At 40.2% G+C, this 26641-nt stretch overlaps 2 protein-coding genes across 7 annotated transcripts; both read left to right on the forward strand.

Annotated features, from left to right (window-relative positions):
• Positions 1-3307: 3307 nt before the first annotated feature.
• On the forward strand, positions 3308-9175 carry LOC106096440 (serine/threonine-protein kinase/endoribonuclease IRE1a). Of its 3 annotated transcripts, XM_019352482.2 has the most exons (8): positions 3308-3385; positions 3497-3622; positions 4610-6563; positions 6716-6876; positions 6962-7194; positions 7563-7689; positions 7765-7862; positions 8035-9175. In XM_019352482.2, exons 3-8 carry the CDS (start codon positions 4628-4630, stop codon positions 8243-8245), a joined length of 2766 nt encoding a protein of 921 aa, XP_019208027.1. In that variant the 5' UTR covers positions 3308-3385; positions 3497-3622; positions 4610-4627; the 3' UTR covers positions 8246-9175. The 3 variants fall into 3 exon arrangements, with proteins under 3 accessions (XP_019208027.1, XP_025761263.1, XP_019208034.1); XM_025905478.1 differs by lacking the exon at positions 4610-6563 and having other exon boundaries at positions 3313-3385; XM_019352489.2 differs by lacking the exon at positions 3497-3622 and having other exon boundaries at positions 3369-3385.
• A 1186-nt stretch (positions 9176-10361) lies between these two features.
• Positions 10362-24982, forward strand: ccdc149a (coiled-coil domain containing 149a). 4 transcript variants are annotated; one of them, XM_025905479.1, is made up of 13 exons: positions 10362-10526; positions 11410-11571; positions 11985-12023; positions 13631-13738; positions 13835-13951; positions 15634-15806; positions 17067-17139; positions 17315-17399; positions 17992-18136; positions 18325-18401; positions 19585-19617; positions 22695-22841; positions 23774-24982. In XM_025905479.1, exons 1-13 carry the CDS (start codon positions 10476-10478, stop codon positions 24331-24333), a joined length of 1770 nt encoding a protein of 589 aa, XP_025761264.1. In that variant the 5' UTR covers positions 10362-10475; the 3' UTR covers positions 24334-24982. The 4 variants fall into 4 exon arrangements, with proteins under 4 accessions (XP_025761264.1, XP_005468242.1, XP_019208059.1 ...); XM_005468185.4 differs by having other exon boundaries at positions 10363-10526; positions 22737-22841; XM_019352514.2 differs by lacking the exon at positions 19585-19617 and having other exon boundaries at positions 10363-10526; positions 22737-22841.
• The last annotated feature ends 1659 nt before the right edge of the window (positions 24983-26641 follow it).

Here is a 26641-nt window from a genome sequence, read left to right on the forward strand (position 1 = left end):
AACCTCCACTTGTCCAACACAACTGCTGTCCACAGCTATGACATTGTAATTTTGTTGTTGTTCTTCTGTCAGATCTTCATCGATTACTTCTGCACGGGGCACACCTTCAGACTCTGCAGCTGCATAAAAGCCTGTAAGATAAAATTAGTGCACATGACAGGTGTGTGATTCATCTGGAAGTTATGTGCGGATTAGTGTACAATGAGAGCAATTTAGTATGTTTTTAGAGGCCCATGAGCAGTGTTGGTGCCCAGTCTGGATTTGTTACATCCATTTCATATGCTGGTTTGCCTGCAATAATGCTAAATCATAAGCTACTCAGTCGACATGATGACATGACGTGGTTCTGCAGCATCACACATTAGCATGTTTTATCTCATTATCTATGACCTCAGCACATTGAAAATAACACTAAAAGCATTTTAATAGTGATATGAATTAATTTAGAACTCACCGGAAAGAAGATGCGGAGACCAAACCAACAAAAAGCTGGGGATTGCACAGAACTCGATCCGCTCGTCTCACCGCTGCAATGCAAGCCTGACGTCTTTGTTTAGTAATATCGGATACATGGGATCCCTCACGTTGCCTCCAGGTTGAAAAACGATGAAAAGAGAGCCCATTATCCAGCTTCTTGCCTTCACGATCGTGTGATCAAACGTTGCAACTGATAACACAACACGTACGAACCATAGCTGAAGCTGTATCCTGTGTCTAGCCTACTGTCATGGCGGAAAGGGGGCGTGGCCCACCTCCAGTGACGTCAACTCCAAAGCCCTATTGGAGATACATCCTATCTGAAAGATCTGTTTCTTGTGTTGTAAGCTTCCTGCTTTTACGACCCTTTGGTCAGCAGGAGGTCTCGCGAACACACACACACACACACACACACACACACACACACATTCCTACTTACATATAAAGGTTCACACATATACATACAATGCCTTAGAACCATGTGGGCGTTGCTTTGCTGTGTTTTGTGTGAACTGTCTCTCAATAAAAGGCAGCGAGAGGAGGCCGGATTTGGGGTCATTTTCGTGCTGGACATAGATGAGGCCTCCCTTGCGCAAGTAATCGATCGATCGCTGACTGTCTTGTTTTCTTTCATGATGAATAAGTCTCTAGAACTAGCAGGGTTTGTGGGAACAGACCTAACAGTTTCATTCCACATTAGCTCGCAGTGTGTCTGCATGCACTTAAAGCCTCAGTTTATCTTGGTTCCTTACTCTTTGTTTCCTGCTGTGAGTTTTTCCTCATTTTATGGACCTCATTTTCTGCCACTTGTTGGACTGCTTCTTCATCAGAATAAAGGTTTATTTTTTGTTCATTTACTCCATCATCTTAGTCTGCATTTTGGATGCACCAAACATGACACTGTTATGTGTTTTTGCTCAGACACCATGAAGTTTGACCATCACTGTCAATGTTGGTTATGTGTGCATGTGACTATATGCCATGCAATCACATGTCTTAGAGTATTTAAAAGTAGAATGGGAGGCAGAGCCTTCAGTTTTCAGGCCCCTCTTCTGTGGAACCAGCTTCCAGTTTGGATTCGGGAGACAGACACTATCTCTACTTTCAAGATTAGACTTAAAACTTTCCTTTTTGCTAAAGCATATAATTAGGGCTGGACCAGGTGACCCTGAATCCTCCTTTAGTTATGCTGCAATAGATGTAGGCTGCCGGGGATTCCCTTGATGCATTGTGTTTTTCCTTTCCAGTCACCTTTCTCACTCACTATGTGTTAATAGACCTCTCTGCATCGAATCATATCTGTTATTAATCTCTGTCTCTCTTCCACAGCATGTCTTTCATCCTGTTTTCCTTCTCTCACCCCAACCGGTCGCAGCAGATGGCCCCGCCCCTCCCTGAGCCTGGTTCTGCCGGAGGTTTCTTCCTGTTAAAAGGGAGTTTTTCCTTCTTACTGTCGCCAAAGTGCTTGCTTATAGGGGGTCATATGATTGTTGGGGTTTTCTGTGTTCCTATGAAGTGCCTTGAGGTGACTTTTGTTGTGATTTGGCGCTATATAAATAAAATTGAATTGAATTGAATGTCTTGTGTCTTGGATTTTATGGCTTGATGTTTATGTCATAATTCTAAATACCTGTGTGATCAATGAATGATCAAAAGGTAGGTGTAGTGGTAATTTGTAAGTTTCTGCTTCTTCTCTTTACCAAGCTGACCTTATTGAGTGAAAAGCAACATAGACACCATATTGTGTCCACATGTCATCTATCACATGTTGTGTATGAGCTATCTTTTGCACACAATGTAACAATGTTCTAACTGTATTCTCTGACATGGCAGATCACTTGTCATGATAAATATTCTAGGTTTACACCCCGTCTTTCTCAGAAAAACATGTAGACTGTGGTAATGTTCTTTGTATGGACCTTTTCAAAGGTAACAAAACTAATAAAGACTACCCGGTTGTTTGCACTTTAATTATTCCAGATTTCTACTGAAAGTACTTTAATTCTGCCTAAATAGTGCACCTCTAAGTATAAATGAGCAGTTACACAACTGTACGTTTTCTTTAAAAAAAAAAAAAAAACACCTCAGCGTACTTGTCTAACATTCAGACACACTCAAACTTACTACTTAATACTGGGAGCAGTATCTTGCTGAAGAATATGTTGCTTGTAGCCTTGAACAGCCAGGGGTCAAACCACTAATCTCCCGATTTATAGAACACCTGCTACCTGCTCTAGCTACACTAAAGCCAATCTAAGGATACACCTGTGCGTCCTCGAATATACTATATATACATATATATATATATATATATTTATAATGTTATTCATCTACCCCCCCCATGTTTTTGCACATGTCGAGGAGCGTGTCAGGATACATTTCACTGTGTGTTATACTTGTATAACTATGCATGTGACAAATAAAGAACCTTGAACCTTGAACCTTGATTACATTTCCTTCTGCAGTCCTGATGCATTTAAGAAATCGGGAGATCGTTCAACATGAAACACTGAGACTGATCTCTTTCCTTTTACAACCATACCTCGTGATTGGGTTGTTTTTTTTTTCTACAATACTGAGCATAACTAAACCAAATTTATGTAAATCTGAAAGCTGGTCCCGTCATTTTCTTTGATCTCTGTTTTTTTTTTAATCAAATTGTATTTTTTGTATGTTGTGATTAAACCGAGAGACCTGATAGATCCCCCATCCCAAAAAACATTCAAGAGTAAAACCAAATGAATGTAACAACACAAACAATCTCCCAGCAGTCTGTCCGACAACTTCACAGCAAGTACAGACTTCATTGCAAGGCTTAAACCAGAGGACCCGGAAGAGAGGAGGAACAGCGTCAAGAAGCAGGAAGGAAACGCTGATATGACGCGTTTGAATTCCTCACCTTTGACCGGTAAGTTATTTCTCTTTCAGTTTTCTTCTAACGGCATTGCAAAATAATCTTTATGTTAGCGTAAAAACAGCACACATTGTAGACGTACTTTTTTTTCCCTTAACGTCACAGGATTTCAAGCTTACTTGAGACTAGGATAAGTCTGAATTCTTCAAAGTGTACGTGTTACGCCGAAGTTTTACCGCCTTCAGTGTTCTCAGCCTGTATTTCCCGTTGCGCATACTCCTGAGATTTAAAGTAAGGATTCTTATTCAGTAGTAATCCGAATGTTTTAGCAAAATATGATAATTTCTCTGTGTTTTCTATGTGTAATACATTTACTTATATTGGTAAACAGGCTGTAGTGAACAGGATTTAAAGAAATGACCTTTTTACAAGTATCTATAACTCTGTTTTTTTGTAGCTACATTATAATCAATTCAGTCCCTTTTGACGTAACATCTGATAATACTGCAGTTAGCGGTAATAGTCGGCTGTCCAATAATGTGTGTCTGTGATCGTCATAGCTGAGTCTCCCTGTAATGATATTTGACTGAGCTGGTATTTTTGTTTTGTTTGTTCTTCCTTTTGAACCGTTCCTGAGGCCCCCTGCTTACCCACAACCCAAGTCAATAGGCCTACTCCCGTTTGTACTGTTTTCTACAATAATGATCACATACCAAATCAGTTTGTGTAAATTTCTAAATTATTGAAATACTAATGTCATAAAAACCTTCAACAGGAAATGTGAAGGGGGAATAACGTCTCTAAATCCCAACAGTAAATTTCTCTAGTCTCATTGTGTACTGAGAGATCATGCCTTAAACAGCAGACACCCAGCACTGACACCAAAAGTAAAGTTTCTTACAATCCTACAACAGTTAAACACTTAAAATCTGTCATCTAGCCTATGGATAACTGAAAGAGACCTTACTTATTGACTGAACTACCCATACATACTTCAGGCACGTGTAAAGAGTGTGGCATTTGATAGTTTAGATGCAGTTTGTTTTAATGCTACTGTTTTGCACTGTAACAAGATGTTGTGCATCTTCTCTCCAGGTACTGTATGTCATAGCAAAACGCTTTAAAACACAGTTAAAGGCTGCATGCACAAAACCTCCATTTCTAGTCTAAATAGAATCTTAGGCTTCGATAGACATTTATAAACAGCTATTACAAAAAATGAACATCCTTTAAACTCCAGTTTTAATGATTTTAATGTCAGTGCTTTCTCTTTCACAGGTAATCTGAAGCAAAAACATGAATATTATCACTCAAGTACAACTGACAGTCTCCCCACCAACAGAGACACATCCTATAATCCAGTGCATAACTAACAATGACCTCAAAGAGCTCAAGAAATTACTGAAGAATAATAATGTTAATGGAGTTTACCCTTGTAGCAAGTGGAGTGATTATATAACCCCACTGATCTCTGCTGTTGTAAATCACAACACAGATATCTGTTCTTACCTTTTGAGTCAGGGTGCAGACCCAAATATACCTTCTCAACATCTCTGGACACCTTTGCATTATGTCTCACTGTCCAAAGCACCTCTTTATTTTGTAGATCTATTGCTTGAGGCAAAAGCTAGCCTAGATGGATGGAGTTCTCCAGTGCAACAACAAAAATTCACACCAATGCAAACAGCAGCCATAAATGACAGGGAGGATATCATGAAAAGGCTCATCTCTGCTGGTGCTCTGGTGACACTGCCATCCAAAAAAGATGCTCAGTGGCTTATTAACAGTAAAAAAATATCTCAGATGATTAATCACCTTGCATCAAATGGAGATAGAGTGTGCTCCCAAAACAGACATTTTTTGGATATGGAAATTGCCATTTGTGAAAAAACATCTGACGAAGTTTTTAAAATTTTCAACAGTCACATGTTGTTAGAGCATCCTAGGTCTCATCTGACCATGATTGAAATCCTTTTTACTGTTACTGGGAGAGGGAAGGATAAATACTGCCAGGCTTGCATTAAATGGCTAAAGGAAACTGGAAATGTGAATACTTACATTGTAGGTGCAGCCAGTCGCTTTCCAAACATCCCCAAGACACATGTAGAGGCGGCAGTTGAAAGTTTGAGTGCAGTTTTCTGCACAATGGAAAACATATCAAATGAGCATGCAGTAGCTATAATTCCACAACTACTGAAACTGCTTTGCTTAAAAGAGAGACCTGACATCTATGAATCAGTGCTACAAACACTGTATGTGATAACACAGAAAACAAAAGGCACAAAGGACTGGCACGTCAACTTTTTAGAGAACTTATGCAGAACAGTTGCCCCTTTTGTAAATGAGCAACACTCCACTAAGATCAGGATCTACACGTACGCCATATTTGCAAACCTGCTGTCAGTTGAACAGACAGCAAACATTTTAAAATCATTGGGCATAACTTCAGTGCCCGATGACATACTGACATCTGTAGAAATGGAATTGAATGAAAAACTGAAAGAGGTGCTGAGAAGTCTGAAAAATTATTTCAGCAGGTCAAGCTCAGAATGTGAGGGAAATGCAGTCTCAACTTTAGTCAGGAAGAAGAAAAAGAAGAAGAAAAAGAAGGAAAAGACCCAAAAGCAAGAAGACCCAAATGCTGAAGTTTCCACTGCAGCAACTGAACCAACAACAAAAGTTTCTGTTGTGGAATCAACTTCAAATATAAAGCCTTTTCAATACAGCATCATTGAAAAATCAGTAAAACAAAAATGGCTTTCAATCAGCAACAGGTGGAGGAGAAAACTGGAGATGCTTGCTGGCACAGATGACAGTAAAATATCCAGAATCAGAAGCATTATTTATGTGAATGATGCAGAATTCAGAATAGCGAAGGGAAGCGATGGTACTGAAGTCTTCTTGGGGCTGAGAGAGGACGGCACAGAAGTTGCCATCAAGAGAATGTCTAAGAGCAACTATGAAGTGCTGAAGAACGAAGAAGGAATCCTACGACTTCCTGAACTCGATCATCCTTATATCGTACGATATGTTGATGCTGCAGAGGACGAGAACTTTGGATATCTTTGTCTGCAACTTTGTGAATACACCTTGGCAGAACATATTGAGAATGACCATGACCCACTGATGTTAAAGAAACTTATTAAACAAATTCTTGAAAGTCTAAAGGTGCTTCACTGTGGAAATCCTAAAATTCTCCACCGAGATCTCAAACCCCAGAACGTTTTGATTGGTAAGACATGTTTGAAATTCAGGGAAAAACTAAACAAAACATGTCTGGTAAATATAAATAAAGGATTTAGTTTCATGAGTTTTCAATTCAGTTCAATTTTATTTATATAGCGCCAAATCCAACAAAATTTTTGAATGTCATTCCTCCTGCAGATGTGACTGGGAGGGCAAGATTAGCTGATTTTGGCATAAGCAGACGCTTACTCAAAGGCCAAACAACTTTACGTACACGCAGTGCAGGAACCGAATGCTGGATGGCCCGAGAGACTTTAGCAGCAAAATCTGCATCATACAAGTCAAGCACTGACATACAGGTAAAGTCTGCTACATAAACTTGATTAAATGAAAGATGACTTGGTAAAAAAAAAAAATTACCTAAACTGATGTGTTAATGTTAAGGTGGCCGGGATGCTGATCTATTATATCCTTTCTGGATGCCACCATCCATTTGGTGACTTGGACTTAAAATCCTTTGAATGTCAGTCCAACATTTACCATGGGAAGTACAGTTTGGATCACATTCAAGATGTGGTGGCAAAGGATCTCATAGAGTGGATGATCAACAAAGAGCCAAAGGACAGACCCAAAGTAGAAGAATGCTTAAACCATCCCTTCTTCTGGACTCTGAAACAGTAAGGAAGCCATGCTGTAACAGAATCTGTGATTTCTGGTTTCACTTCAGTAAAGCAAGAATACACATGCTGTATAATAATGAGAGCCTAAACCTTGAAGGATTTTCAATCATTTTCCCAGATATGGGTGGAAGGTTTTCAGTCTGTTACTTGGCTTAATCCATGTGTTGGGAAAATGAGGTCAAACTATCTTGTACTCAGACAGACATGTTAACATTGGCAGCAAATACTAAATTTGTTTCCTACATTTCTGTTCTTGTCTTTTTAAGCAAGACGCGTTTGTGCTGCTCCTGTTATTATTCAAGATTTTCCTCTTAGTTTTTTGTTGTTGTTGTACTTATAAAGCATAATTTCAACTTTATTTCCAGGCAGTTTGAGTATTTGAGAGAGACCGGCAACAGGGAGGAGGTGGCAAACTGTCGAAAGGCTGATGAAAAGCTCATTGGTTCACTAGAAGCATGTGCTAATGGATCCTTCAAACTGTGGAAAAATAAGGTGACTTACAGATGAGAGGTCAAACTTATGTTTTCCTAAAGTCCAGTTCATGACCACCATGTTTTGTTGTTGCAGTTTCCCCAAGAGCTGGTTCTAAAGATGGATGGCAGAAAGCCGTACCCTGAAACCACGCTGGGATTACTGCGCTTTATACGCAATCTCCATGAGCATAAGTAAGTTGAACTAAATGAAAAATTATTAATTCATGAACACATATTCATATGTGTATATATATGAATTTCTTGTAACTATATGCACATATCACAAATATTTCTGATACTATGACAGATTTGGAAGCTTACTTCTCTTGTTACTACTCATTAATAAAACTTTCCTTGTTCACAGTCGTGAGGAAGCTCCTCAGATTGACGTATTGGTGTTATTTCCTGATCTCTTTGGGTGTGTTTACAAGTTTACCAAGGATAACGGCTGGAATTTAGAAGGAAAGAAGGAAATGTTTGAAAAAGAAGAAACAAAGGACATTTGTACCGCCTTTACAATGATGTCTACAAGTACGGACGACCCTCTGAGTTTCCCAGTTCAGGAGTCTCAATAGTGACTTTAAACAAAGTTGAATTCAATAAGGACGAAGAATGTCATTAAGGACTGTACAGTATGACAACCATTCAGAGAAAATGTATATAAGCAAATACTATTATTAGAAGTACAGATGTTAACGAAAGCGTTGAAGGATGCTTTATTTTGTTCAAACATGTGTATATATAAGCACACCACAGAAACCAAACTAGCAAAATCAAAATGTGTTCTGCACAATAAGCCAAAGTTTTGCACCTTTTGTTCATTGTGACCACTTTCCAAATCCTGATAGAAGGAGAGATGTTATTTTAAGGGACCTACTAGTACTAGACTTCAGTAATGTTATTTGTATGGTTTTATATTTAGTAGTTCATCTAAAATGTGCTATTATGGTGGCTGTATTTGCAAATGTTAGTGATAAAAACTCTTTGTTACTTTCAGCTTTATTAGATAGATCAGTGGAAAAACGACAGGAAAGCAGGGGCAGAGAGAGAAGGGGGAAGACATGAGGCAAAGGACCGCGGGTCAGACTAAAACCCGGGCCGGCCCTTCTCGGCCATATGACATGTGGGCGCCTGCTCAACGCCCTGAGCTAAACTGGCGCCCAATAAAAATCTTTTTGAACCGCAAAAAATGGTAACACTGGCGGTACTTAAGAATAAATTCTTCCACTTCTGTTTTTATAGACAGCGTTATTCCAGATAGGAAAATGATAAACCTACTTTTTCCTTTTTTAATGTATTTTATTTTGGTTGTGTGAAGCAAATACATAGCTTAAATATGCATTTTCATTTTTGAAAATTTATATATAACATGTCAACTGTATACTAGTGTTATGTACTATGCCAACTTTTCTATACATGTATTTTGAATTAAAGTGAATGTCATTGAGAAATTACCAAATATATTAGAATTTGTATGTTTTATTAAAGATTTTATCTCATGTTCATATTGTAAAAAACTGCAAATTTAATGTTTAGTAGCTAAATAAATTCCTTTTTTTAAAAAAGTTGAAAGATGTGCTCCTTCCGTTCGCCAGCATAGTTGAAATCAGGCTTTCAGAATGTGGAAATGCTGAATTTCATTTAATTTCATTCAATTAAAAACATAGTAGCTTGCAGATCTGAAACTTGAAACCAAAACTGAAATGTCTTGAACCTGTGTTCTTTCTCAAGGCCACGAGTGAGAAACTTGACTGGATTTAAAAAGATGTCCAGTTGTACAGGGGCAAAATAACCCCTCAGCACTGTTGTGCATGATCTCAAAAATATTTTTCATGAGTTCATGACCTGCAGTCAATTGTTTTAAGTATAACTGAATATTAATCTGTAATGGTGGCTATATAGTGCCAATACATTCCATTTACATTAGCATCAAAAAGGAGGAGAAACAGCACATGCTTTACTATGTTATTAACACTGGCCCTGGTTTGTTTGGGTTTTTTTTTTTCAGGCTTTTTACAGTGAAAATGCCTGGCTTGAGGGTTCCCAGCAAGATTTCCATAACAGGTTGCCTCTCAACAAGCTCCTGCCTTTATAAAATAGCATGAGAGCTGATATCTGGTGTTTGCGAGGGGTATCTGATCGATATAAAGTTGGTTAAAAGGGGGCAGGGCTAAACACCTTAATCAGTCTGTATTAAATTTACTATATAAACTACCTAGGGTCCCTGGATTAGCAACAGCTTCTGGAAATGATGTATAATTTTACACAATGTGTATAATTTCTTACAAATTATACACATTACGTGTCCTTCCCTGGAAATGATCACTATAGACCTTATAGTGCCCAGGCCATCACTGTTTACAAACTTAACAGGGTCTATAGACATAAAGAAAACAGTGCATTTTCCCCATATAATTTGTATCATTTAAGCGTTTTGCTCTCCAAAAAGTGCTGAAACGGAATTTTTTTTAGTGGCGGACTTTCTGCTTTTATTATGAAGGAACCCATTTCCGCTTTGTTATTGTCAGCTTCACTGATTCCCCACTATTTATCTCAAATCTCTTCATATATAACTCGAATCGTTCTTATAAAATCGTTTAAAACTTCATTGTATAAAATTGTCCAAAACTGAATTTCTTCAAATATAATATTATTTTCACAGACGTACCGGAAGTCGTTTCCATGTTTTCTCTTTCTGCGTAACTTGACAGCGGAGGCTAAAAAAGTGACGTTGCAGGATAAACAAACGGATGAGGAGAGGGGGGCTGGTGTGTCGTGACATTTTTGCAAAATATTAGGAATATAATGCAGTCTTCCAAGAGGAGTGAGAGTGACTGGCAGGGGCTAGTCAGTGAGGTAAGTGAGGGGGAGAGACCGTAAACAGCTGCAGCCACTGACCGGTTTTATAGATGTTTCCCGGTGTCCATATGGAAACGAGCCTCGGTCTCTTAGCTTTCATACACCTGGACGTTCATTAATAGACTCACGAGCTCAACGTTTTTTGACACCGGTGGGCTCTTCATTGATGGCGTCTGCTAGCTATTCCATTAAGCTGATAGCATACGACTGTGTTGGTGCAAATACACCAACCCACCCCTATATGATGATGCTACTGTGTACAGATAGGGTAGACCCACCTGTGGGCTCGCATTTTACATGTTAAGAGTATTACCGAGTAAGCTATGAATGTAAGCGTGTATGTATTTTGGCGCTAACGCAGTAATTTAAGCTTGTACGCTAATTTAATTAGCAGTATATGCCGCAAATATCGAATAACCTACACCTTTATAACATTTGAAAGACCATAGAAGCAGTAATGAAAAAAAAAAAGACATTTTCTTATGTTTGCAACTGAAAGACAAGACATGCACTGAACTTAACAAAACTACTACAGCACACCGTGCTGCATGATAGGAGCTGCTATTTGGTTATAAGCTGGTCTGACTGCTATCGGTCTCCACTGTTCATTATTGTGGGCCTTATCTGTACGTCAAACACTTCACTCCAGTGTGTTTGTCCACCTGTGGGAAACAGGTTAGGGTTGGTTTTGTTTGCACAATTAATGTAACCGTTCCCATCACAGAATAAGATAAACATAAAGATACATGATAAAACCAAGAACAAGCTTGATACAGATGTTACATGTCCAGCTGTGGTCCCTGAAATCAACATGAATGCTAATTCTGTCAACTGTAATATATCTCATAACACCATGGCTCTCGTGCATTGTTTGCTTAAGTTCTTGGTGTGTAAACGGAAGTTGGAGAGTAAGAAGGAAGCCCTCCTCATCCTGTCCAAGGAGCTGGACACCTGTCAGCAGGAAAGAGACCAGTACAAGCTGATGGCCAACCAGCTGAGAGAACGCCACCAGGGACTCAAGAAGAAGTACAGGGAACTCATTGTGAGTGGTTCAGCCTTTAAGGTGGTACTTTTTTGTGACCACCCTTTAGCATTGCAAGTATTTTAAAGCCGTGAGGAAAATTAATCGACAGTCCGCTCCAAGATGTTGAAATTCATTTTCAAACTCATAGTATTTTTTGTCATGTTAACAGGATCATTACTTTGCTTAATGTTGCAGATCCTGATCTGATTTTGTCTTTATGTATTTTCTAGATTTCATGAAGGAATATCCATTTTTTTGTGTAATTGTGATAGAGTTTCTCTATTCAAGCCCACCCCAAAAAAAGAAAATATTTTAAATTTTTTGGCAGCAGCTAAACGTAGATATTGTTTTTCCATTTGCACGCTACTACAATTTATAGTATTTGCTATATTATTGCAGCTGATGATAGAAGCCTTTTTTTCATGTTTCAGGATGGTGACCCCTCTTTGCCACCTGAAAAACGCAATCAAGTAAGTTTTAATTTTATTAATACATATGCTAATAGGTACAGTTAAATGAGGTAATGTCTATTAAAAAATGTGTGTCATTCATAAACAGTTAATCCAACGCTTATGTTAAATTCACAGCTTGGTTGTTTATTTGAAATTCTTCGTGCTGGCATACGGAGACCATTTCTTTTGTGCTGCAGGATAAATATCAGGGTGTAGGTTAATCAGACTCCTCTCTCTCTCCTTATTGAATGTACTTAGGTAGGTGAGAATCCCAGACTATTGTTGTTCTAGGGTGGGTGTGTCTTCTACAAGTCCTGAGGCCTGCACTATGAAGCAGGATTTTGTCTTTTCCAGGTAACTTCCTGGTTAAACCTGACTTTTCTGTACTGCAAAGGTGGCTCACTCCTTATCAGTGTACATCACCATGGTAACATATGCTGTGAACCTAACCTGCTATGGAGCAGGATTTTTCCCAGACTAGAGATCAGCAGGCATGAAATCCTCACCTACTGACCACTCAGTTTTCTGGAAAATAGTGGCACTATCCATGGGACCTCTGTGCACGGGACAGAAGGACAGAATAGGAGCGTCTAAAGTTTTTTTTAATGGCATCCGAAGTCTTTGTCTTTCCTTGATCGACATCAGTGATAAATCTAGATTTTTAGATGCATCTTTGTTCCATGATTTGTTTTCTGTTAGCTTGACTTCCACCACCACCACTAGATCTGTAGCTGAGAAAATAAAAAGTGAAACTGCCCTTTAAACTTAATGATAGAGTCGTGATATTGACAAGTTTGTTAATATAGAGAGTTTGCATCTTCAGATAGCCTAAACTTTATTAATATAGTAGGCCTTTTCCCATCTTAGTGCCCAAAACTCTGAAAGTGCTCACGCATTCATTCAGCACTTTAACACTAAACTGCTGTACAGTGCTTTTCCTGTCATGCTGCTGTGTTATCTGAGGCACTTGTGTTGGTTTTAGTCTGTATTGTGTTTTTAACCTCTTCATATTTTTCCTACAGTATAGTTTTATTTTCCTATGCAAGATGACCTACTCTGATGCCAGTAAACCTATCGATAATTGCTATTTCTAGATGTTGCCAATGCCAACCCTTTCGTGTGAACACGCAGGGGAAACCTTGGATTAACTTAGCGCCTTGATAGCCAGCTTTGTGTGACTGCTTATCCTGACTGCCAGTGTTAGGTTAAGTGAATCCAGATAACAGAAAGATGTTCTGCTGAACTTGCTTTGTAACATAGTGCCCCGCGTGACTCTGTCTTATTGTGCTTTCAGGGACACTGTGACACTGAACAGTTTCTGGCTGAATAGCACTATAAAATACAATGAAATAGTAACAAAACACCCATGAAATGAAAAAGGAAAATACTAATGTGTACACTAGATGGCACTAAATAATTGTATCTTTCATTAGAACAGGATTGTGGACTGGCTTTGTTTTTATCTCTGAAATTTTGTGGATGTTAAGATAGGCATTTTTTTTTTCTTGAATTGAAGAAGGAAAATGTTTGATGCTGATTAAATGTGCTTTCCTGGGGTATTTGAACCTTGTCTGGCCTGGCACAAGCTGTTGTGCATTTACTCTTCTCTTCCTCCTGCTCCACAGGTGAACCTGGCTCAGCTGCTGAGGGACTCAAGGGAACGAGCAAAACAGCTTGCTGAGGAGGTGAAGGAGCTCACTCAGAGGCTTGCAGAGGCCCAGGGGGATAACAAGGTGAAGCAACCGGGGGTACTCGGTACATGGAGATTAACTATTACAATGAAGCAACTATTTAAGAGAAGCAAAACGTTGAAATTCTCTTTTCTGCAGCTCCTGAGGATGACCATTACTCGACAGAGGCTGGGGGATGAAGAGGTCGGGGTGCGTCACTTCCCCGCCCATGAACGTGAGGATCTGGTTTGCAAGCTTGAGAGAGCAGGGCTACAGGTGGATGTATTTCTTACCTCAAAACACTTTGATACGGTTGGCAATTAATCCTGCATTTTCAGGTCCATTTCTTGTTTTGTGGAATATTCATTAGGATGTTGCTACAGGATTAAGGAAAAGGAGGGAACTCCGTCCAGGGACATGTCATGTACAAGTTTAACCCAAAAGAAAGGGTGTTTTTAAAAAAAAGTCTAAATCACTACTTAGGACTTAAATTAAAGTCCAAAGATAGCTTTGTAACACATTAGCAGTTGCATAGTACTGTCAAATAATACAAATAAAAGCATTTTCTATGTGGGATGGTGTATCTTGGCTTGAGCTGTTTAACCAGATGCTTAAAGTCCTGTTTTCTGACATATAACTCCATCAGTAATTTCCATCCACTGTTCACTTTTCCTGTCATAGGGAGTGCTCCAGTGACACTGACGATTGATGGAATAGTGAAACATGTTTGTAGTTTCCACATTTAGCAGGAACTTTTTTGTTGCATATCTTAAACCGCCTTGTGCTTGGTTGGAGATTATTGAAGTAGCTCCCTTTTTAGGTACTAAATCGCTCCAACATATACTTGGTCTTATGTAATGTTTTTTATCACATGAAACTTTATGCCAGTCTTTTTGCAGATGGCATGATATGGCACAGCTCTAGTTATCCCTGTCACTTCACAACAATGATCTAGGTTTGAATCTTTTGTCCATTCAGGGTTTGAAAATGTGTGTGTCATTAGGTAAATGGATGTAGGATGAACAGGGTGAGTGTCAATGGCAATGGAGTCCAGTAGTAAGTGATTCAGTAGTGACGATTTCTATTGAAAACCAGTAACTGGTGTAGATTGTAACTACTTTAGAGGCTCTAGAGTGTTCTTTTCTGCTTTTCATAGTCTTGGTTGATTGGGTATTGTCGTAACCCTGATGGGCGGGCGGTCGATGTAGTTATTGAATTTGATAACTCGAGGATGAAGCAATGTAGGAATTTTAAATCTATGTCATCGGTGTATCTACTAAAAATCTCAGACGAGTTTGAAACTCCATGACCTTGGCTCAAGGTCAGGAGTCAAAGGTCAAGTGTTCATTACACTCATTCAAACGTTAAGTTGTCCTACAGTTTATGTAGAGAACAATGTAGTGACTTGTATCATTTTTAACTAAATATTAATAAGACTGATTTATCTAATTATTAAGTTTCTAAAGAAACCTGACGTTTCTGGAACTGTTCGTTTCTAGTCAGGGTCTCATGACAGACATTTATTATAGATTTCTTCAGTAGACGTAAGCTCAGTAATTCATTCAGTTTGTTTAAAACTTTCCATAGTGAATCACACTTTTTGTTTGGAAATACACTCGGCGCATTACTGTCCATGTGCTTTGAATTTAATTTGAGAGTAGAACATTTTATTATTGGCAAAATCCTCTCTGCACATTAAACACAGTAAATGTATTAGACTGATAAACAATACTTCCTCCTCTTTGAAACCCGCAGTGGAGCCACTTAGCTGTTATCTACTAGAGTGGAAGCTGCTCACTTTAAAACAGCAGGGGAGCTCCTGAGTTGCTGAATGCTAAAAACAGTGTATGCAGCCTCAGCAAACTCTACTTTAATGAGCAAAAGCTTTGAAATATCCATCACGTGAACGTTTCCGTGGCTTCCCTCGCAAACAATTCTGCCTGTATGGCTTTCTCTAGATGGAGGAGATGGAGAACAACATGAAAGCACTGACAGACGAGCTCCAGGACGTGAAGGCAGAACGCACTGTGTTCAGAGAGAAGGCGGAGCGACTAAATGTGGAGCTGAATCATATTTTGGGGAACCATGAGGCTCGCATCATTGATGTGGACGCCCTGTGCATGGAAAACAAGTGAGTTAGAGATGTGCCAGACAGAAATGTCATCATTTGACACTTTTTAAAATACATTTTTCAGTCTCAGTACTATCTTCTAAAACATCAAAACTATTTCATACCAAACTTTGAATTTACGTAAAAAACGTAATTAGTGTAAACCAGCTAAAAGGTATGTTAAATCTTGAAAGTAGACATCTTTGACTTCAGTATTAACTTTATAAACTCCTGGCATTTTCTCAGCTGCCTTTCATCATCACCTTTTTCAGCAGTCTTGAAGGAGTTCTCACATGCTGAGCACCTCCTCTCTGTTCTTCCTTACTCTGTGGTGCATCTCATCCTAAAACCTTTTCAACAGTGGTTAGGTTTGGATGTCCGTGGATGCCAGGTGTTCCTGATTCTGAACACCATCGTTTTTTTGAGATGGGGGCGTCATTGTTCCCCTATTGTGCAATAATAGGGGAACTCAGATATTGCTGCAGGATGAATTCTGAGTAAATCATCATCAGTGTCACTAGCAGAGGTCCTCACAGGATCACACCATCTTCGCCATAACTAACAATGAGAGACACGTGCATGTCCATTTCTTGTTTCTTAGATGATGAAGGTGTGATTTGCACAGTGTCCTCCAAACAGCTCCTGCTGAGATGTGTTTGGTCCTGTGAAACTTGAGGGCTCTAATCTGAAGTGCCAATGATTGACTTCTGAGGCTGTAATCCTAAAACTTCTCTCTTGGTCTTCCTGTCTTGAGGCAATTGTCATGAAAGACAGTTGATAGTTTTCGAGATGGCACTTGGGGAAACTGACTGAACTGACTCACCTCCTTTTCTTGAAATAATATAATCTTGTTTCTCTCATTATTTAGATGGCCATTTCTCGTTGCTTAACTAAGCAGTACTGGACATGTTCTTCCTTACTGTACATGCGCTTCAGTTTTTTTACCCACGTCTTGTGTGGTAGTCATGTTTAATCTGGGTGTACATTCGCTAATGAAAGACCAAAAAAGCATGGATGTAGAGAATGCTTGGTTTCATTTCCATATGAATGCATTTTTTATGTAGTTGTGACTTCTGTGTTCTACATGGCAGAGGATAATCTAAATGACCAACAGCAAGACTAACATAAACAAGAGTCATTCACGTTACCAAATGCTCCACATCTTTTTGACACTGCCTCCTGCTCACAGTGCACAGCGATTATACATGTAATGTGGAACTTCTCTGTCTGTCATGTGTGTTTTGACTTTGCTGGGTGTCATTCTAATCATTGTTCCTGTAGGTATTTACATGACCGTTTAAATCAACTGCAAGAGGAGGTGAACCTGCTGAAGTCAAACATCATGAAGTACAAGGTACAGATCGAATGCTGCTGTTAAAATGTGACACAGACGTGACTCGGTGCATGTAATTTCTTTACATGTGTATGGTTTTGTGAACGTTCGTAATGCAAAGGAAGTGGCTTTTTACTAAAATGTTCGTGTGAATCAGCAGGGTGAGCTTTATTCTCTTGTTTTTCTGTCCCTGCAGACAGCCCTGGAGAGGAGGAAAAACTCCAGCACATATGGGAAATCAAATAACAGTCCTCTTACTGGAGTCCTCTCAGCCAAACAAGGTGAAAACACAACCTGTTCAGCTCACTTTGAGTTCTTTAAACTCAGACATAAATAGATGTAGTATTAGCTGATCTGGAAACTGCAGAAAGGCACTAATGCGAATGTTCTCAGATCAGATAAACTCTACAACTGATGGCTTGTCTTCAGTATAACAACCACTTCCTTTGTTTCTACCCGTGTCTCAATGGATTATTTAATAACTTCTTTTTTTGCCGATCCTCCGAGCCACTGCCGGACACCAGCTGGGTTACTAATTGTATTCTGAGTGGTAAAGAGCACCACTGGCAGGGAAATGAGCCTGCCATGATGACTGACAGTTGCTGGCAGAAGCAGCACAGTGGGCTCTGGAGTTAAAGTTAGGAGAGTGTCACCTAGAAGACATCTGTTTCTAACTCTCCGTCTCTGTCTTACTCTTATCATGCTGTGTTCCCTGTCTCTTGTTATATCACCCTGCTTTCTATGTTACCTATTTTTTACTTTTGTGTAAGTTTTATTGGGTTATTATTGGCATTATTCCTCCCTCCATTTTTGGCTCTCTGTCCCTTTCTCTTCCCATCCTGATTTTTTTCCCCCTTTCCCTCTCCTTTTTAGTTCAAGAGATGCTTCTGGAAGAGCAGGGCTGCAGTCTACCAGCCACGCCTCAGTCCATCGCCGACCTCAAGTCTCTCGCCACTGCTCTGCTGGAGACGATCCATGAGAAGAATTTGGTCATCCAGCACCAGAGACACAGCAACAGGTATTAAGAGTTCCTGCTTTGCCGCTGATGGCATCACAATGGTAGCATTTTACCTTTAACCCCCTGACACACTTACATTGTTTGTCTAGCTGTTACAAGAATTCTCCTCCTATAAAGCAAACACTGGATTATGACATAAGTGTGCACACACACACACACACTGACCCTTCTTCTCACCTGGCCTGCAGGATCTTGGGAAATAGAGTTGCAGATTTGGAAAGGAAGCTGAAGACCTTGGAGGTTTCAGGATTATGGAGTCTTCCAGGTGGGTCTTTGAACAGCTAAGCTTTTCCACCATCAAACTTTTTATTAATCCATTAAAAACTAAAAGCAGTTTGACAGTCTTTATTTTGAGACACTTATGTGCTGTTGGAAAGGTGATCACATATGATCAGTAAAACTAATGAATCAGTCTCATCTCCGTTTGTAACCACCTGTAAAATGACCTGTCCATATTAATGTATCGTTTGAAGACTACCGCCGAGAACATGTAATCTTTCCCACATCATTAGAAAACATAAATGTGTGTGTGTGTGTGTGTAGTCAGTAAAACATTAAGATAAGCAAAAGATCAGACGTTGGCTGGTGTCAGATAGCTTTGTCTTTGCTCTGCTCTGCCTTGAAGGCCAGCATCCCGGCATCGCCTTTTCACTCTTGACAATGACACTGGTGTTATGCTTGTAACATTTAATGAAGCTGCCAGCTGAGGACCTGCGAGGCGTCTGTTTCTCAAACTCAAGACTCTGATGTCTTCTTGCTCAGCTGTGCACTGGGCCTCCCACTTCTCTTTCTGCTCTGGTTAGAGCCAGTTTGCTCTGTTCTTTGAAGGGAAGTGCACACTGTTGTACTTCATTTTTATTTAATTTTTTTTTGTATTTTTCCTCATGGAATATCTTTCACGTCTAAGAACAAGAAAACTGAAAAACTGGAAAGTTGACTTGTTTTTTCTGTCTGTTTAAATCCACACAGACTGAAGCTCCAGACACTCGACTACTTAAACTTATGGATGCTTTAATCAGCTAAAACAGCTTTTAATAATGTTCTGCTACTATCATACTACAGTAATACGATGAAACACAGGAGCAATATTTGATATTCCTACATAGATATTCCATTAAAAACAAGAAAAAGATAATATAACGATGACTTTAAAGTTATTTTGATTAAAACAAAATGGATACAGTATTGGAGTGTATCCATATAATAAATATGATTTTCAATTTAAGTTAAAATAATGTAATAATTGTCTCAGTGTTGTCCATCTGATGCATTTAAAGGCTGTCTGTTGTCACACATCTTTCTAAGTCAAACGTGTGACCCGGAGATCTTTGCTGGGATCGTTCTAGCTGGCCTGCTGGTTTAAATTCATTTCCTCTCCTGTCTTTTTCATTAATGAGCTTTTCTGTTCATAACACTGTGCCTTTCTCTCCTCTCTGGCTGCGTCTCAGGCTTGACCTACCACGTATCTGTGGGAATTGGGAGTATGTATTCCTTCTGCCCCACTTAGCTCATCCATGCCCTCCACTATGTCATGCCAGGACAAATCTGGGCAGACGCCCAGAAAACATGTCACCTCATGCCCGCCGTTTACAATGTTTTGACTCCATTGACCACCAGCTCATGTGTCTGTTCATGATACCGCTGACTGAATCAGGCCGACAGAGTGCCACACACTGATGCTCTTGGTCCAGTGGGCCTGTCTTAAATTTTACTCACAAGAGAAACCAAAAAGAAAAAAGAGCTTTCTTTGAATGATGCAGTTGGGCTTCTTTTAAGGGCAGCACAGTACTGTTGAGTAGTAGTAGTAGAAGGATTCAAGGCTCTCATATTACAGATGAGAGCCTTGTTGTAGACAGTTTGTAACATAGAAAATTAGCTACATAGATATTTACATGCCAAATTAAAACAGAGTTTTGGTATATGAGGGTGTAAAGTCAAAATTGTTATTATTTTATCAGAAAGTGAATTTTTGCACCACTTTTTAACCCTTGATCATATATTTGTATTTAAAATTGAAGTATAAAAAATACGGTATCGGCTGTCAGATTTTCCTCAAAGACACAGCTGGTGACTTTTCCTGTCCTGTAAAGACGTCCCACTCTCAGAAGAGCAAAACCAATCCAAAAATATCAAACTATTTACCAAATGTAATCGAAAAACATTTGAGGCCAGAAACAAGCTCACTTATAAAGCAGTTCCCCTTTATCTCCACTGGAGGGAGATGTTGTGCCGTCTATGAAGCAGACTGAACGGCGGAGGGGCTGCGGCTGGATGGAGGTGCCCTGTCATGAGACCGTCATTCTCTCCGCCATAAAACTGACAAGCATCCATTACTGAAAATGATTGCCCACATTACAAACACATTTAGGGGAATGTGCCGTTATTAGGGAATTTGTAGACGAGGGCCCAGAGTGCCTGACGACCACGCTGTCCACCACAGTTAGGGAGACAGAGATATAGAGAGAGATGTGAGCGTCTGTGGCCTTGATGCGAGATGAAGTTGGGCTGATTGATATTAAAGGCAAACGGGATAGGATGGAGGGCCTTGGCTGCCTACCTGAGTCCCGGAAAACACTAGAGGTGACTACATTGTCTACGGATGAGAGAGAGCCAAAAACAATAACAGTGACATCGATGCGGTGAGTCAGATAAAGTTGTGATTGATAGCTCCCCCCACCCCAGTCCTCCAGTTCAGCGCCCCCACCTCCTGTGCTGAATGAGTGTGAGCTGAAATGTAACACTGCGAGTGAAAACCTGTCAGAGTGCATCAGAGATTGAAAAGACAGAGGTGGATACAGAATGCACCCTGTTTTGGTCAACTGACAGACTTTTTCCAGTTAAGAGGAAGGCATTTCCTGTCACTGTCGAGCTAGACAGCACTGCACAGTGTAAGCTCCTGTGACTAGCTGACAGCTATGTACACTTCTCCAGTTTGTGATATAGTCTTTAATATCCAGTATAATCTGGTGTCACATAATATGGAATAGTCCTTTTTTATGCGCATAAACACACATATATATTTGCGTGTATGTTATATGTGTTTCAAAGAGGTGTAGAGGTGGTTAGATGGTGATACAGGCGGCTGTCAGTAAGGGTTCAAAGCAAACCACTGGTGCCTCCTATCTCTGAGTTCTGCACGCCTCATGGAGACACAGCTGCTGTGCTCAGGCTGGGACTTCGTCTGCATATCCAGTAACCAGCATTGCTTTATTACTGGCTTCAAAAGGCAGTCTGGTGAAGTCTTCCTCGACTGTTCTCCTAAAAAAAAATCTAAACTGTCATAACGCAATTGCAAGTTTAGATGCAGTTTCACACACTACAGGCCAGTCATACCTATGTGATGTCGATATATTGATCAGCATTCTAGCATCTTCCTAAATTGCATTTTTATGTCTGCCCAAAATGGCTCATATCTGCATATCTTTGGCCTTGAATGATGGCAGTGGCTCAGGGTAGGTCTGTTTGCTTAGACTCAGCTGCTGCACCACCTTATATGGATCTGATGTTACGTGTGGGATTAGATTTGACAATACTTGCTATAAAACATCATCAGGCTCAGTTTTCTGACTCGTGGGTCAAGTCTTTTTCACACAGCAGTTGTTATTAGTGCCAAAAATAGACCAGATCAAGCTCCAATCTGGGTGAAAATATAAAAGCCTCCACAGATCGTCAGTCTGTGTTGTACTGGGTTGTTGCTGTTTGCAAGAGAATAATCACAAATGATTTGTGGAAATATTGTATTGATTTGTCATGCTTTATTTAGCAGATATTTGGCTAATCGGGCTGTTTTTAGTCAAAAATAATCATAAAATTGATCTTGGTTTTGTTTTATGAGTTTATTATTTTTAAATATCTTAGTAGTGGCCCTATTGAAGTAACCAAAAGGAATGCAGTTTAACAGCCTAACAGCATATTAATGGCTAAAAACAGTCTCACAGTTAAATAATTAAAGGAACTTTCTAGACAACATGACTTTTTTGTTTTTGCTTCTTTTGATTTGATTTACCCAGCTGGTCTGACGAATTCTAACAGCCTCTCCCTCACTCGCTGTTCCCATGTCAGTGTAAACACTGAGCATCCATAACAATATGGACTGTTTTCATAACAATATGGTGTCCGTTCAACATTCATGATTCTCATGCATTGTGTCTTCCAGTCATCCATTTTCTCGTTCTCCTGTTTGTTTTCGTGTCGCACACTTGAACGGTCGGAGACACACGCAGAGGTTCGCCTGTTCACAGGCTTCGTGCGACGGCAGAGGCTGCTAACTTCCAGCCGAGTGTCTGTGCATATAGTTTTGTGTGTATACTCGTGACGTCTGGTTTATAGTGCACAGTCTCTTTTGAGTAGCATATGGTGTCAGCCTAAGAGGCGTGCAGCCATCACTAATGAAGACAGATGAGAGGGAGCTGGAGCCTCTTCCTGTGAGCACTGCAATGCATACGTGTGCCTGTGTTTGCATGCACCACCGTACATGTGCTCCATCCCATCCAACACTCCTCCACCCTCCAAAAAAACCCTCTACATATCACTTGTTTGTTGTTCTCATTTGGACCAGATAGTAACTGGGAGCGTTTTCTCCTTGGCGCTGATGTTACAGGGACAAGAGACAGTATCACACTAAATGAGAACCTTCAGCCAGAGCTCCGTCCTACACGTGTCACGTCTCAGCCAAACATGCAGCCCAGAGTGCATCCACCCAAAGGTGAGTGTGTAATTGCGAGTGACTGGCTTCTCCAGTCATTGATAAGAGCTCCTACCGCTAATGGCGTAAACACTGCAATTAGGCATTGCATGCTAAACACTCCTTTCTACCTTCCGTGTTTAACCCAAGTCCTTTCCCCTCCCGCCTCCACTTCTCCCTGCTCCTCATTGGTGCAAGATGCCCAAATGCCATGGCATTTTGGAAATGTGAGGCAAATTCTCGCCCACTGACATTCAGAAACTTCTGCCATGTTCTCTTTGAAAGAGGGTGGGGGATCAGGGTGGGAGCACTATAAATATGGATGCCACTTCAAGTAATGTTGCTTTCTTCTTGCGTGTTTTTGCGTGTCTGTGTGTGCGTGGGGTAGGGGTGGGGGTGGGGGGACTCTATGTGTGCAGTCTTTAACCTTTTTGCCTGCACATCCACAAATATGGGTCAGTAATCCCCAAAGTGAGAGCATATTTTGGCGAAGAAGCAGAACTAAGCTGTTGCTATTGCTGAGATGCAGGGCGTCACACTTGTCTTGCGTCCCCTTGTCTGGGGCACCGCTGCTATATTTAGCCTGTTGCCATGGAAGCACTTCAGTCACATAAGTAATTGAAATAAGTTTCTACATTGACACAGTGATCCAACTCTGAAAGACGAAAGTTTTTCTAGCAGAATCAATACGGGCTTTTTCATTTGTGGCTGCTGTTTCGTTTTTTTCATGCATTTTAAACTCGTCTAATGCAATTTTTGTTGTATCGTTTTTTGTGTGTGTTTTTTGGGGGCTTTTTTTTTTTTTACTGTTATCAGTTATGACAATAATTATTGTCTCTAGCTACTCATTAGAAAGTTTTCCTTTTTTCTTTTTCTTTAAAAACTTTTTTGGCTCCGGCTTCAGATCAAGTGAGCGATTAAAATGACCAGTCCTCTCATCTTCCTTTTCCCAGTTCTTTTAGACGACAGAAGTTCACATGAATCATCTTGGGAGTGCCACACCGCTGGCGCTGACCTTGGCACAGATGGTGTCAGCAGGGAAGACGCACCTGCACTGCTCAGCAGCCTGGAGACTCTTGACAGGGTGGAGACGAATGGGATTGACAGAAGGGGGGGGGAGCTGGTGACCCTTACAGAAGATGCAGGCGTAGAGCTGGAGGAGGGGCGGAGCCCTGTGGAAGAGGCAGGGCATGAGATAGAAGGAGTTGATGATGATGAAGAGCTGAGTTCCACGGTGGAGGAAGGAGAGGAAGCAGCTCTGGCGCTGGATGTCCCACCCACTGAATCAGACCTTCAGTGGCTTTCGATTAAACAAGCTTCTGTCAGTCATTCGGAGGTGGGTCAGCAGCCCTGTGAATCCCAGAACAGTGAGTCCGATAATGTACCTGAACACGAAGAAGCCTCTGTATCAGTTCCAGAGAGCCAGGCTGCAGAGGTGTCGAGTACAGGAGAGTGGGACGTTCAGTGTCCCTCTGCACAGAGTGACTCCTGTCATAGTGACAACTTGGCATGATCCAACTGAGAAGCTTATTTAAATCCTCGTCCTTGTCGTCGTTATTGATGATTGCATTAATCATCCACTGTTGCATTCCCACAACACAGCCAGTGCTCACGAGCTGTCTTCTCCACCGCTTTAGTCAATAAAAGAGAGAGAAAGCACTTTTTCAGCCACCACTGACAAAGCTCGAAGTGCACTTTGTATCCAGACAAGCTTGTTGCTGCACAGGAACAGAAAATCTTGAAATCGATGGAGTTGCAAACTTCATGCCCCGCAGGAAGAATTTAGCTAGGAAAATAACAAATATGGCAACATGCGTTCCTATGCCCCATATTTCCTGCTTCCTTTCCCCTGCGATAAGATAATCCCACTTGTTTGCTTACTCCTTCCTAAGGGATGTTAATAAACTGAATGCTGCATTTTTGTCACTCTTAGATGGAGTTCAAATTGGCATACCAAAACTTGTAAAGAATGCGTACATAATTGTGAATTATTAATCTTAATACTGGAGAATCTATTGATGTCTGTTCAGCATTATGGGTGAATCTTATTAATGAGTCCATTTTTATTTTTCCATATTTAACAGTTGATTTTTGAACTACACTACATGTGCCTTATATGTGAAACTCACTGATATTTATAATTATAAATGTATAAACCTGCAGCATTGTTGGTTGTCACTTTTCTTTTCACAGATTGAGCTAATACAGACTTTCAGTCATGTGAAAAAGAAAGTTTTCATAGGAATCTGTGCACTCTTATAAATACGTACACCTCATAATTGAGTAGCTTCTAGAGCCACATTTAGCAGTAATAACTTTACATAATCATTTTTTATATGTTTTTATGAGTGTCTCACAGTCTCATCATTTATTCTGTTGTAGACTTTCAAGCACAGCAGAAATTCAGACCAAGCTTTAGCTTTCAGACAGATGGCCTCATATTTGACTGAGAATATTTTGGTATACGGCGTTCATGGTTGACTCAATGACTCAAAGGTCTCCAGGTCCTGTGGCTCCAAAACAATGCTAAATCATCGTCCCTTCACCACCGTGCTTGAAAGTTGGTATGAGGTGTTTGTGCTGATATACTGTTTGGTTTCCACTGAATGTGTTGCAGTGCATTATGGAAATATGGAAATCTCTACTTTGGTCTCATTTGTCCAAAGGAAATTGTTCCAGAAGTCATGTGGTTTGTTCACATGCAACTTTACAAACCTAAGCCCTGCTGCCATTCTCTTCTCAGAGAGAAGCAGCTTTCTCCAGGCAGTTTTTACAAATAAGCCATACTTCTTCAGCTTTTTGTAATTGTACTGTTCTGAACTTTAACATTTAACCTTCTAACTGAGGCCCGTAGAGTCTGCGTTGTAGATCTTAGGTTTTTGCAGCTTCTCTAAGAATTGCCGGTTTGCCTTCCAACTGAATTTGCTGGGACGTTCATTCCTGGGCCGATGGTGGCATTATGTCAACACACGACTACTCCAGAGCCACAAACTGCCCAAACTTCTGCTTTTATAGAGGTGCTCACACCTGCTGATGATCAGCTATTCAAGTGCATTTCATTAGCAGCACCTGGCTGCTATTTCCCTGTCAATGCCAGTGGAAGTAGCAAGGGTGTACTTGGTTTTTCCACATGACTGTATCTTTATTGGTCCTTTATATCCTGCAGACACACACACATCAAAAGTAGAACTTATTATTTTAAAAAGAAAGAAAAATGTGTATTTTATGTGGGTGGTAAACAGAGAGACCCAAACCATTAGCTAAAATAGTTAAACTAGTTAACTTAAAGTCATAAATGCAGGCTTTCTGCAAACATAATACCAAGCCCTCTAGCTCTAAAGAATGAAAATAGTAGGTGGTGAAAAGTAAATTTTTGTGCCGTGATTGATGAACATCCAGCTTCTACCAAGTGTTAGTAGCACAAACACAAAGTAGACCCAACCAGCTCCTGTATGAGAACATGACTACTACAATATTCACTTATTTTGTTAAGACTTAAAAAGAACATCTGGCTTACCATCAATTGAAATGTTTGGAACGTGATGGGCTGTGTCAAAGGAGTACTTCAGCTTATCTGACAGGGCTTTTGATATATAACCGAAAGGTTGCGAACCAGTGGTCTTGTGGGATTTAAAGTTGGATATTTGTAGCAGCTCTTAAGCTAGAAACCACCCAGGCAGAAATTTTATCTGATCAAAACTTCAGCCGACGGAGGCTGACTTTGTGAACCTGGTGTAATAGCTGTTTGAGCTTCCGCACACACACATTAAGGTTTGCTTGATAGTGATGTTCTGGACCAGAAAATGAAATTTGTTCCAACG

Source organism: Oreochromis niloticus, linkage group LG3, assembly GCF_001858045.2.
Source record: "Oreochromis niloticus isolate F11D_XX linkage group LG3, O_niloticus_UMD_NMBU, whole genome shotgun sequence".
NCBI classification, from domain to species: domain Eukaryota; kingdom Metazoa; phylum Chordata; class Actinopteri; order Cichliformes; family Cichlidae; genus Oreochromis; species Oreochromis niloticus.

What these genes read in the sequence shown, in the direction of transcription:
- LOC106096440 (XM_019352482.2), top strand. Translation starts at nt 4,628, where the DNA reads ATGAATATTATCACTCAAGTACAACTGACAGTCTCCCCACCAACAGAG. An exon ending in TTCTTCTGGACTCTGAAACA is followed by an intron (nt 7,195 to 7,562) that starts GTAAGGAAGCCA and finishes CTTTATTTCCAG; the next exon opens with GCAGTTTGAGTATTTGAGAG. An exon ending in TCAAACTGTGGAAAAATAAG is followed by an intron (nt 7,690 to 7,764) that starts GTGACTTACAGA and finishes TTGTTGTTGCAG; the next exon opens with TTTCCCCAAGAGCTGGTTCT.
- ccdc149a (XM_025905479.1), top strand. Translation starts at nt 10,476, where the DNA reads ATGCAGTCTTCCAAGAGGAGTGAGAGTGACTGGCAGGGGCTAGTCAGT. An exon ending in TTGAGAGAGCAGGGCTACAG is followed by an intron (nt 13,952 to 15,633) that starts GTGGATGTATTT and finishes GGCTTTCTCTAG; the next exon opens with ATGGAGGAGATGGAGAACAA. An exon ending in CAGAGTGCATCCACCCAAAG is followed by an intron (nt 22,842 to 23,773) that starts GTGAGTGTGTAA and finishes TCCTTTTCCCAG; the next exon opens with TTCTTTTAGACGACAGAAGT.